The sequence below is a fragment of the Ursus maritimus genome, unplaced genomic scaffold (genome assembly GCF_017311325.1).
Source record: "Ursus maritimus isolate PB19 unplaced genomic scaffold, ASM1731132v1 scaffold_4, whole genome shotgun sequence".
NCBI classification, from domain to species: domain Eukaryota; kingdom Metazoa; phylum Chordata; class Mammalia; order Carnivora; family Ursidae; genus Ursus; species Ursus maritimus.
In genome coordinates, this window is record NW_024426552.1 from 1,332,159 (window position 1) to 1,344,200 (window position 12,042).

The 12,042-nt window shown below is 61.8% G+C and overlaps 1 protein-coding gene across 2 annotated transcripts in view; it reads left to right on the forward strand.

Annotated features, from left to right (window-relative positions):
- The first annotated feature begins 3,936 nt into the window (after window positions 1–3,936).
- The window catches only part of POFUT2 (protein O-fucosyltransferase 2), a 12,503-nt gene continuing 4,397 nt past the window's right edge, over window positions 3,937–12,042 (forward strand). The window contains exons 1-7 of one of the 2 annotated variants that reach the window (XM_040621806.1): window positions 3,937–4,107; window positions 5,222–5,472; window positions 7,735–7,879; window positions 8,416–8,526; window positions 9,987–10,053; window positions 11,029–11,154; window positions 11,938–12,002. In XM_040621806.1, the coding sequence (XP_040477740.1) occupies window positions 3,974–4,107; window positions 5,222–5,472; window positions 7,735–7,879; window positions 8,416–8,526; window positions 9,987–10,053; window positions 11,029–11,154; window positions 11,938–12,002 (899 nt within the window). In that variant the 5' untranslated portion in view covers window positions 3,937–3,973. The remainder of the gene's footprint in view (window positions 4,108–5,221; window positions 5,473–7,734; window positions 7,880–8,415; window positions 8,527–9,986; window positions 10,054–11,028; window positions 11,155–11,937; window positions 12,003–12,042) is intronic. The other variant, XM_040621807.1, reaches the window with a different exon arrangement.

Sequence of the window (12,042 nt, forward strand, 5' to 3'; positions counted from 1 at the left end):
CCCCCCCCCCCGCACCTCCCCCCCCTCCCCCGCCCTGGGCCTTCCCCACCCCACACGACCTACTTGGGAGGGGGACTGGTGGCTTCCCCCACAGGAGGCTGCAGGCATGTGTCTGGGCAGCAGGACCAGAGTCAGGTACCCTGTGCACCCCCAGGGGAGATGCTGTGGTTCTGCCTGGGGGGGGGGGGCGAGGTGGCCCACATGGTTGTAGGGACCCCACAGCGCTCTCCCTGTGGACCCCTGGGACTCCCCGGACCGGTCCTTCTGCAGGTCCTGGTCAGCCACCACCCGAGATGGTGGGTCCCACCGTGGGCAGACCACGTGGGAAAGCTGGACCCAAGTGCTGACCGCAGGAATCATGTCTTCACGTCACCTGGTGGTCCGGGTCCCAAGAGCACTCGGGCTGTCCCTTGAGGGCAGTCCTGGCAGGCAACCCCCAGATGGTCCTGTTAGAAACCCTTGTAGCTCATGGCCTCAACGGAAGTCCCCTGCTTCTCCCTGGGGGTGACTCACTTGGCAGTTGGCTCCCCTGTGCATTTCTGGGGACAAAAGCAGGACTTGGGGGCCAGGGCACTGTGCCGAGCCAGGGGGTGGAGCTCTGCACTAGTCCGGAAGCACATGGATCCTGGTAACAGGCTGCAAACTGAAAAGCGGGGCACCCACAGTGTGAGAACCACACGAACTGGGCTGGCTGTGCCCCCCAAAGAGAACCACTCCTCAGCGCACTTTTTGTCCCTGTCCACACCTGCACCCACTTCCACCAACTGTCTCCCCAGCCCATGTCTGCTGCCAGCATCTCCAGGTGAAGGGTTTGGAGGGGTCTCAGCTTTGCTGTGGCCACAGAGGGGCGTGGGTGACCTCTGCGTCCCGTCACCCTCCCTGCCCCACCCCGGTTGTTTCTGCTGACCCTAGTGGTGGCACCAGGTGGCCTTAAAGCTGCCCCTTCCCCCACTCCTTCCCTGGCTCTGGCAGAGCCTCCCCCTGGAATCCCAGCTTCCAGAACAATCTCCAGGTTCCTCTTCAGAGACTCCTGACCTCAGGGCTGGATCTTCTGAGACCTGTGGGAGAGATGAGGCCCCGGGACTTGCACACCACACCTGCTGGACCCCAGGCCAAAGGGCTTCCTTCTCCTTCTCCCCCTCAGGGTGGTTCCTGTGGCTCATCCTTGGGGGGAGCTAGAGGGGCCTTGGGTGGGAGCAGCTTTCCACTCTCCAGGGCAGGAGAGATGTGGCCTGGCCGTGTGTGCTCCAGGCTCGCCCTTCCCCAGCCCCTTCCCTCTGCCCCAGCTTCCATCCCTGCTGTCAAAGGACTCTCTTGCCCTCTTGTGGCAAAGTCCCCTCCAGTGGACGCTGTTGGGGAGGGGACCGGTGCTGGAGTGGTTCCGACTTCACACTGAGGCAGGAAACCTTAAGTATGACTCCTGTTGTGCAGAGGAAGAAGGAATTCAGTTATTATTATTTTTTTTTTACAAAGATTTCTTTTTTCTCTGAATGAAAGACTCACAAACCTCTCCTGGGTCATTCCTGGTAAGAAACATAATCCAGGGGTTAATTAGCAGAGGTAGGAGGGGAGAGGGAAGGGGAGGGAGGAGGGGAGGAAAGGGGGGCAGGGGAGGGGAGGGGAAAGGCTAGGAGGGAGGGAGAGGGAACGGGGGGCTGGATCTGCCAGGTGTCCAGGCAGCCAATTAAGACAAGAAAGCTGTGATGGTTAATTTTGTGTGTCAGCTTGCGGGGGGCCTCAGGGTGCCCCCATAGCCGGTAAAACATCCATTTCTGGGTGTGTCTGTGAGAAAGCTTCTGGAAGACATTAGCATTTGAATTGGTAGACTGAATAAAGGTCACCCTCCCCACGGTGGGTGGGCCTCACCCAACCCACTAAAGGCCTGGATAGGACAAAAAGGAGGAGGAAGGGTGAATTCTCTCTCCCCTCTTGTCCTGCGCTCAGACAATGGAGCTCCTGGTTCTGGGGCCTTTGGACTAGGACTGACACCACCTGCTTTCCTGGGCCTCCCCCCGCTTGCAGACAGAGATCCTGGGGCCTCAGGCCTCCACATCCCACTGAGCCAATCCCTGTAATCCATCTCCTCATATGTATTGATAGCTGTTCTATTGGTTCGGTTCCTCTGGAGAACCCTGACCTCGACTTGAGTAAGTCTGTTGTAATAAAGGACATGTTCTGAATCGACCAGCGACAGTGCTTGTGGACAGTGTGCTTGATGACGTTACAGCATAATTAGTACATTTTTAGGTGAATTGATGTTGTGGCTGTGTGGCTGTGTGAGAAAATGTCCTATTTCTCAGAAATACATATGGAAATGCCTCAAACAGAGGAAGTCGATGTCATTGTCAGAAAAGTCATTTACTCTAAAATAGTCCAGGCAACACAGAGCAGGACAGATGCAGGAAGCGTGGTGGGAGGTGCCACTGCTGAATCTGGGGCAGCAGACAGGCCCCCACTTCATCCTTTCTGTTTCTGTGACTGAAAACTCATGATAAACACTCTTAGGACGATGTTTGGGGATGGCTTTACTAAGAGACATAAAGGAACAAGCGAGAATCCAGCCCCGGTGACGAGGGTTGTCTGTGGGCTGAAGGGCAGGTCCAGAGGGCAGAGGGTACCTGCGGACCCCTCCTGGAGCAGAGCAGAACTGGGAGGTGACAGGTCTGTGCTCTGCAGGCCAAGGGACAGCCGGCAAACACACCTGGTCCAGACACCTCCAACTCAAAGGGTTTTGAACAATAAAGACATTTACTAATTGCATTTGAGAAGTCTGCAGACGGGGCAGTTCCAGGACAGGAGCCGTGGTGTCCACGTTTCCACCACTCCATCTTCCCTCACTGTCCCTCTCGGGGTCCCTTCACTGCTGGGCACGGGCTGAGGCCCACCCTCCCCCTGGGACCGGGAAGGTGCGCTTCCTGCCAGGAATTGCGAAGACTCTAGTCATCCCAACAGTCCTAGTGCAGGAGCCGCCAGGAGTTAAACATCTCCAACAGAGACAGTGCCCGGTGCAGGGAGCTCAGGGATCTCAGCTACTCCTGGGGCAGAGGTGCTGGTGCTGGGGAAGGAAGGGGTGGCAGTGAGGGGCACGGAAGCAAGGCCCCTCGCACTGGACTGAGGTTCCTGCAGGGAACCCCGACCCCACCACCGCAGAGCCTGACACGCCGAGGGTCGTGCAGACCTGGGCTGCACAGGGGTCCGGCACAGGAGCCACTCACCTGCTGGCCCAAGTCCCAGCTCCTCAAATTCAGCTTCCACCCCATCCCCTCCAATGTCCTGTGCCCCTCGAGCACAGAGGGGCCCCTATGCCGCCCTAGCACTGTGGTCTTCCACAGTGAGACCCCCACCCTCTCCCAACAGGAGACTCCTTGTCTCGGAAACTGCTCTGCCGGACACCAGGCGGGTCTGCGGCTCAGGGGCCACACCTGACCAGCCGTGCGGGCCTCGGGGCAGTCCTGCGGCTTGCCGGCTCCGAAGCCCGACGGCCGCCTGCGGGCTGAGCCAAGGCCGAGAACCGCGCCGCGCCGCACCTGGTAACCCGTACCTGGGCCTGCACTCCACCCGGCGCGGCCCCGCCCCCAGGCCCGGTCCCACCCCCACGTGCTTGGGCCCGTAGACCCCGCCCCCTGTCGACCCCGCCCCCTGCCGACCCCGCCCCACCCCGCACGGTCCACGGGCCCCGCCCACAGTTCGGTCCCGCCCCCGGCCTTCTGGCTCCTCCCCCAGGTCAGCCCCGCCCCCAGACCCGGCACCTGCCCGGCCTCCACCCCGCGCGGCCGGCAGGAGAGGACGTCCGCGCTCCGGGAGCGCCTCCGAGCATCTTTGGCCCGGGAGATGCCCAGCCTCGGAATGACGCAAGACGCATGCGTGGCGTTACCGTGGCTTCAGGAGACGCGCTCGGTGGGGCGGGAGGCGGGGGGGAAGGGCGCTTCCGGGGCGGAGCGCGGCCGCCGGAAGTGCGTGGCCGCCCAGGGCCATGGCGGCGCTTAGCGTCGTGTGCCTGTTGCTGCTCGGAGCGGCGTCGTGGCCGCCGGCCTCGGCCTCGGGCGAGGAGTTCTGGCCGGGCCAGTCGGCGGCCGACATCCTGTCGGGGGCGGCGTCCCGCAGACGGTAAAAGCGCGTCGCGCCTCTGGCGGGGCTCCGGTGGCGGGGAACCTGCGGTCGGGGGGCGGGGATCCGGCGCTCTCGCCCGGGGGCCGGGGGGCGGAGCGGAGCCTCCGTTGCGCGCACCCCCGCACCCCCGCCGCATTCCGGCTGCGCGGCGAGCGGGGCTCACGGGGGCTGCTGCGGCCTCCCGGAGCCCCCAGGAACGGCTGGCAGTGGGTCAGCCTCGGGGGCAGGCCCGGGGGCCCCTGTTGGGTCGGAGATGGTCCTCAGAGAGCTCGGCCTTGTGTGTCTGCACGGGGTCTCTCCAGCTGCGTGCGGATGGGGGCTGTTCCCTAGATGAGTGTCAAGGACGGGAAACGTGTGTGTGGTGCGGTCCAGCCGTTCCCGAGGGCTTGGCACACCGCAGCCCGCACTGCGCGGTGACATGTACGGGTGGTAAACGGGGCCCCTCCTGCGTGTGTCAGCGGTCTGGGGGAGATGAGGGGGTGCAGGCCGGGGATTACATCACAGTGTCATCAGTTGTTGGGGACGTTGTGGAGGAACCAGTGCAGAGAAGGGGGAGAGAGGTGTTTGGGTGGCCCAGGGGTTCCGAGTGTGTCCACGGAGCCCTTAGGAGTAGGGGGCGTTAGCTGTCGGGCTCTCGTTCTAGCAGGAGTCTGATGTGGGGGTTTCCTGGAGGCTGCCTGACCTGTGATGGCACAGCGCGTTGAATGCGGAAGCAGATAGGAAGACTTACAGAAACCACAAACGTTGCCGTTCTCACTATTTTTGTTTCGAAAAGTGTACTTAATTTTCATTTAAAAATGTTCAGAATAACACCACGGAATGGCTTCTTATTGGTATTTTAAGCGGGAGTCTTCAGTAGTTGTTAAAGAGTGTAAACGGGGCGGGCACCGTTGGACGGCTGATCCTCAGGCCCTAGTTGCTGAGGCTCTGCTAGTCGCTCAGCAGGTGCTAAGATGGCCCTCCTCATGGGCTCGGTGAGGGAGGGGTCGCCTAGAAACGAGCTGGCAGCTCCCTCCTCGGTGAACTACCAGGCCCTGGAAAACCCCGAGTCTGCACCACAGGCTTGGGGGCACCTCCGTGCTGAAGAACCGCTCTCCTGCCCCCCCACCAGGTACCTTCTGTATGACGTCAACCCCCCAGAGGGCTTCAACCTCCGCAGGGATGTCTACATTCGTGTGGCCTCCCTCCTGAAGACACTGCTGAAGACCGAGGAGTGGGTGCTGGTGCTGCCCCCGTGGGGCCGCCTCTATCACTGGCAGAGCCCCGACATTCACCAGGTCCGGATTCCCTGGTCCGACTTTTTTGACCTTCCAAGTCTCAATAGAAACATCCCGGTCATTGAGTATGAACAGTTCATTGCAGGTGAGGCCGTGGCTGCTGTTCGTTCTGGCTGTCTGTGTCAGCCCCGTCGTGGTGACACTTGCTCTGTGTGGGGCCCCGCTTCTGTTTCCCACCTCCAGCTCCCAGCGATCCTGCTCTTTCCAGAATTTGTCTAGGAAAATAGATCTCAAGTGTGTGAGCCACGATCCCCCCTGCCTCTGACACCTGGGGCAGCTGGTGAGCCGGCGGACGGTGCTTGCGGCTGTGGTGGGGGAGCTGCTGGTGCGGAGGCCGGGCGCGCTCCCAGCCGGACGTGCTCCTGTGCAGAGAAGGCGTCATGTCCCCAGGGAAGGCGCTGTGCCCGTGTGGCGTCGACCTCACGGTGCCTCACTGCAGTGCTGGTGAAGACTCGTCATAGTGCGTTTGTTCCAGTCAGTCCTGCTCACTGTAGTTTTTTTAAAGAGAGAGAAGTTGAAGATTTTGTTAGAACAAGGGTGTTCAGAGTTTAGCATTGCTTTCTTTAGAAGACATAAGCTTAAAAGGCAGTGATACCCTTTTGCTGCCCCCTCAGCCTGGAAGATGGAGGCGCTGCCGCGATGCTGAGCTCCTGCTGTGTGAGGACCCGCAGAGCTCGGGACTGCAGCTGCCACGTCTTCATTTTTCATGTTCTCTCACTGCGCCTTAGTCCCTGTCACTCTGGGATATTTCTGTGGCGGGGTCAGTCCTGTGAGCGCTGCAGGCATGGAACGAGATAGGCGGTGTCTCCTGATATCTTCATTCGTGGGGAAGAAGCAAACTCTGAGACTTGTAAAAAAGAGTCTTGGAATGCATCCTTCCATGACCCAAGATGAGAGATGACCCTGGGTGCTTAGTCTGACAGTCTGGGAATCAGCCTCAGCCTTGGTCTGAACCCCGGGTCATGGAGCCTCCCAGAGAAACTGCCCTTTACCTCCACACAGGGCTGTGGCCAGTGGGTCTCTCTTTTTTTTTTTTTTTTTTTAAGATTTTATTTATTTATTTGACAGAGATAGAGACAGCCAGCGAGAGAGGGAACACAAGCAGGGGGAGTGGGAGAGGAAGAAGCAGGCTCCCAGTGGAGGAGCCTGATGTGGGGCTCGATCCCATAATGCTGGGATCACGCCCTGAGCCGAAGGCAGACGCTTAACCGCTTTGCCACCCAGGCGCCCCGTGGCCAGTGGGTCTCTTGATAGGCGAACACAAGGACAGGTCTGAGCCTCAGCCGTGTGAGGTGGTGCTCAGTGGGGGACACTGGGTGTGTAGGGTGGGGAGGCTGGCCCCCTCCCTGCTGCTTTTAAAGCCTCGATCCTGTAGCCAAAGTGGGGGGACAGGGAAGATGGGCTTCCTGGGTGACATGCCTCGGGGCAGGCAGACTGGCTTTGCCTCCACCTACCCAGCTAGCCTTGACTCTGCTCAGCTGTCTCCCCCTATAGAGGGGGAGAGGGAAGGGTGCCTGTCCAGGGTCAGGCTGCCAGGACACCTGCGGCAGGGCACTGGGCATCTCAGCCTCCCTGCGAGAGGGGCCTCTGGGGCTCTGGGACCAGGCCCACCAGCAGTGCAGCCGCTGAGCAAGGGGGAATGTGGAGAAGATATCAGACTTTAGTTGATGTGGCCATCTTGTAGCTGGACTCTCTTGGAAGGCATCTTCAGTAAGCAGCGTGGTCGTAGCCGGCAGGTTCTAGGTGGGGTGGGTGCGGTGGGTAGGATGGACAGACTCCTGCTCTCCTGGAGCTCCTGTGGGGAACGGGGAGGCAGAAACCGAGGGACAGAAGGAAGTACCCAGATGGTGAGGAGTGGCATGGAGAAAATGAGAGTGGGAAGGGGTACGGGCTATTGGGGCTGGGAGGCTGTGGCCGGGGAGGTGTCCCTGGGAGGTACGGTTCGAATGGCCTCACGGGTCAGGGGTGAGCCCGGAAGGGAGCCGTCCCCACGAGACGGGTCGATGCAGGGAAGGGAGTGTGTGCTTGAGGGGCAGTGGGGAGGACCGAAAGTGGCACCCATGACTGTCTAGAGGGGTGGGAGGCCGAGGGCAGGCCCAGCTGCTGGAAGAGGTGGCAGGTGAGCGTCTGGGAGCAAAGGGCCCATACAAGCTCTGCCACCCGCAGGCAGCCCGTCTCCGCCTCTCAGGACCTCGTGGCCTGATGCTACTACTCTGTCCTCTGTCTGCTTCTGTGAGCTTTCTGCGGTCCCGCAGGGAGGAGGGTGGCTTTAAGCAAAGTAATGATTCTCTGTGCCCGTGCGTCAGCCTCTGGTTCTTGTCACATGGTCGTTCTTGGCCTCTTCCAGAGTCCGGCGGGCCCTTCATCGACCAGGTTTATGTCCTGCAAAGTTACGCGGAAGGGTGGAAAGAGGGGACCTGGGAAGAGAAGGTCGACGAGCGGCCGTGCATCGACCCGCTGCTGTACGCCCCGGACAAGCACGAATACTACAGGTGTGGCCGCGGCGGGGGCCCGGGGGGGCGGCGGGAACGCGGGCCCCGCTCCAACAGCTGCGGTGTGTTGGAGGCTCGTGAACGTGGCCGTCTGGTTGCCCAGACCTAGTTGCCATCAGAAGACCTCCCCGTGGGGGGGGCTATCCCCTCAGCAGCACCCGTGGACAAAGCACCAGAATCAGTGGGTTCTAGAAGGTCTGTTCTCCAGGAGCTTGTTGGAGGGGCGCGGCTGTTTTTGGGGCTGTTAACGTCCGAGCTCTGGCGCTGAGGCCGTTTCCATCTCGTCCTCCCCACCGCCGGGCTCTGCCCCCCCCCAACTGTGCAGAGCTCCCAGAGCAGCCATGGTCCCGTCAGGTCGGCTGAGAGTCACGGTTTCTTTACAAGTTCTCCCGAGAACGTCATTAGCTGGGGACACGAGCAGTAGGTTTTCACCGACAGGAGTGGCTGGCTTGTTGGATGCCGCCATACGCGTGTGCGTCTGGGCTTGTTGCACATGTGAGAACAGCTCACGGAGGCGCTGGGCTCTTGTGTTCCAGAGGATGGTTTTGGGGCTACGAAGAAACCAGAGCTTTAAACGTCTCCTGTTTGTCCGTTCAAGGATCGGCTTCCATCATGGCGCCTGTGCTTCTGAGAAACACGTCAGCGAGGTAAGCGCCCGTCGGGTCGGCTCCGTGACCGGCCAGTGAAGGAGCGTGTGTGTGTACACGTGTGTGCACGCTGTGCTGCGGGCGTTGGAACCCCTCCTGGCTGTGGCCTGCGGTGGGGGGCACTGGAGAGGTAGACCTCACAGCCGGTGCACAGCGAGGCGGGGCTGGGAGAGAGGAGGAGGCCGCCTGTTGCTGGGGAGAGCCAGTGGGGACCAGGGACAGACAGAGGAGGAGCCTGCCTGCCTGTGTCCCGGGAGAGCCCGGGGAGGGCAGCCGTGCCCATGCTCGGGTATCTGCGCGGCGAGTGTGGCTTCCCGGTGCTGCTCAGCCCTTCGCGGCGGGACCTCATCGGCCTGGGCCTCTCGGCCGGCTGCTGGTAGGCGGAGGAGTCTCAGTCTCAGCTGGGCAGCCCTAGCTTCCTGGCCAAGGTGAGGGGGCGGCAGGTGCGTGGGAGTCCTGGGGGCAGGAGGGCAGTGAAGCGGGGACCGCTGGGTTACGGAGGGCGCAGGCCAGACTGGAAGGTCCCGCCGATCTGATTTCCTTAGTTCACCTGCCCAGGTGGCTGCCCAGGTGTGGCGAAGCCGGGCGAGGACAGGCCCACCGCGGCCCCCAGCCGGTCCTGAAGGGCTGGTGGGGGAGCATCCCAGCTCCCACCTGTGCTCGCCTCTGCAGGCAGGTAGCTCTCACCTTAGCCTCCTTGGAGCCGGACCCCGGCATGGGCAGAGCGGTGCCACAGCCTCCCGCCTGAGCCAGCCCCTCGCTGGTGCGCAGTCCCACGCGGGACGCAGGGACAGGGACAGAGTAGGAGACGCGCCTCCCCCAGACTCGTGCCTCTGCGTTCTCCAGGTCTGGGTGGACGCGGCCCCTGCTGGGGTTTCCCCTCTGCACGCTCTGATGCTTCAGGCTGTTGGTCGCCCAGGAAGGGACGTCTCTCGGCCCTCGCTTTGCAGGGAGGGGGCTGAGTGCTGACCACAGGAGGTGCGAGCTTGGGCCTTGAGAAGCGCAGACGTGCTGAGTTCGTTCAGGTGATTGTTTGCAGACGGATCGAGGTGTCCCTCCCGGAGTGGTTTTGCCCTTGGGCTGCGAGTCCTCAAAGTAACGTCTTCCGGAACAGGACTATGTCTGTGTTCCTGCCGGGAGCCCCGTCTATGGGCTGCTGGGGCCGTTTTATTCGTTCACTTCATTTTGTCTGTTTTCTTTCTTGCGTCAGTAGTCACAGGGGGCTTGGTGACCCCAGTTCAGTGGCTGGGACAGGAGAGCTCCCCCCCCCGATGCTGAGAGTCTCCCTAGAAACTTGCAGCCCCCTTGGGAGTGTGTGCGGAGGCTGGCAGCCGCCTCCCCGAGGGGCCCCAGCCCCGGGCCGCGGGCACCGGGAGGCTCTCAGCTTCGTTCCCTCTGCACCCTGGAGCAGGCCTATAGAAGTGTTTTAAAATTAAACGCTTTCTCTCGTTTGAAAATAGGTCGGTGATGTTGGACAGAGCCGAGAACCTTCTGCATGACCACTACGGGGGGAAGGAGTACTGGAACGTGAGTGCCTGCCGGCGCCTCCTGCGGGTCCCAACTGTGCGTCTGTGAAAGCCTTGGACACAGTGGACACGCTGACTGCCGGCGTGCGGGTAGGGGTGCAGCAGGGTGGGGGCGGGAACCACAGCCACAGAGCCGCACTTCGGGGCAGCCCCGGGGCAGCGGCGCGGGCTCCAGTGGTTGCCGTGTTTGCGGATCAGACGGTAAGTTTGTTATTTATGGCAGCTGATTATTGGAAGAAAAATAGTTTTTTGTCTTTAAAAACCGCAGTTTGTTGTGTAAGCTTCACGCCCCACGCTGCTGGTTACCCGGATGTTAACCAGCTTGTCTGCGTCCCAGGGGCGAGCGCACGTCTGGCGCCGTGGGTGGCACAGGAGCCTGAGGAAATGGGCCTTAAATAACCAGCTTGTCTGCGTCCCAGGGGCGAGCGCACGTCTGGCGCCGTGGGTGGCACAGGAGCCTGAGGAAATGGGCCTTACACACCCTCCACAGCCGCCGGCCTCCCCTGCCCTGGGGGTCTACCCTGTCCGGGGCGTGGGGCGCTCCCGTGGGCAGCTGGGCTGGGCAGAGGTGAGGCGCCTGTCGGGAGGACCCGGGAGAGACCCCTGCTCCCTGGACACTTGAGCTGGGTGCCTCCTGACCGGGTCATTCCCGAAGCACGTAGGGGCCTTGTCATCGCCGCCCGTGTGGGTCCGCGCCTCTCACCGGCCGTGTGGTCCCCCACAGGCTGTGGGGACGGTCCTGGTATGTCGCTACTCACCGTCCAGCTTCGTGCTGGTCGATGACCTGTTGCTACCAGGCTGTCAAGAGCCCGTCCGCATCTGACCTCCGAGAGCGCCGGCTCATCGTCCTCGGCATCCCCGTCGGAGGCTCGGGCTGCCCTGGCAGGGGAGGCGGTGGGGGGGCGGGCTCCGGGGCACCCGCTTGGGGGTCGGCGAGGTGGGGGCGCTTAGCAGCGCTGCTCTCTGCCCCCCACAGACCCGGCGGAGTATGGTGTTCGCCAGGCACCTGCGGGCCGTGGGCGACGAGTTCAGAAGCAGGTACCTGAACTCCACGGACGAGGCCGACAGGATCCCCTTTGAGGAGGACTGGACTAAGATGAAGGTAGCGGCCTGCCTCTTTCTCACTCGAGGACCCGCACGCGCCCCCCTCAGATGTAGAGTCGCCAAGCCCGTCACGGGCCCGGCGTGTCTGGCGGTCCTGGGGCAGCCGCGAACGCCCGTCAGGAGGGTCCCTTGTCCCCGTGCCAGCTCAGGGCAACGGCTCGGTTCCATTTCCTCCTTGGGAGACTGCGGCGGGTTCCAGTGGCAGGCGCCACTCTGGAAGTGAAAGTGGCCGCAGACCCAGACGCTTCCAGTCCTCGCTGTCTGCCATGTGACGCAGGGGCCGCGGAGAGAGGGAGGGCGAGGTTCACCCCCGCCACCCAGGGGCACCTCTGTCCTTAAGTGTCTTGTGAAGAGTTGGACTTTCATGGAACTCAATTTCAACAGATAGTAGCCTGCTTTTCCAGACGGGCATTGTTTCTCGGCGTTTCCAGTGTAACGGGACATCACGGCGATCCCCCCGGCGCTTGTCCCGTGGTCGCCTTTCAGCAGCGTCCCAGTAGGGGTTACTGGGGCTTTGGGATAGCGTTTCCTGGAAAAATGCAGTAATGGGTGGTTTTTTAAATCTAATTTGCATGTGTTTCCCAGGATTGTATTTGATTTCGCTCAGATAAAAGGTCTTTGCGATTAACCCGTTCACAGTCTTGTTAGGAAGACATTGGCCGGAGTCCCCAAGACAGGCCTGCGGGCGGGGCGCTGCCGTGGGAGCCCACATCCCCCCGCATACCGAGTGCCAGCGACAAGACACGCAGGGCGCTCAGCGCTCCCGGTCCTCCTCTGCCAGGTCACGCTGGGCTCCTCCCTGGGGGGCCCATACCTCGCGGTCCACCTGAGGAGAAAAGATTTCATCTGGGGCCACAGAGAAGACGTGCCCAGTCTGGACGGGGCT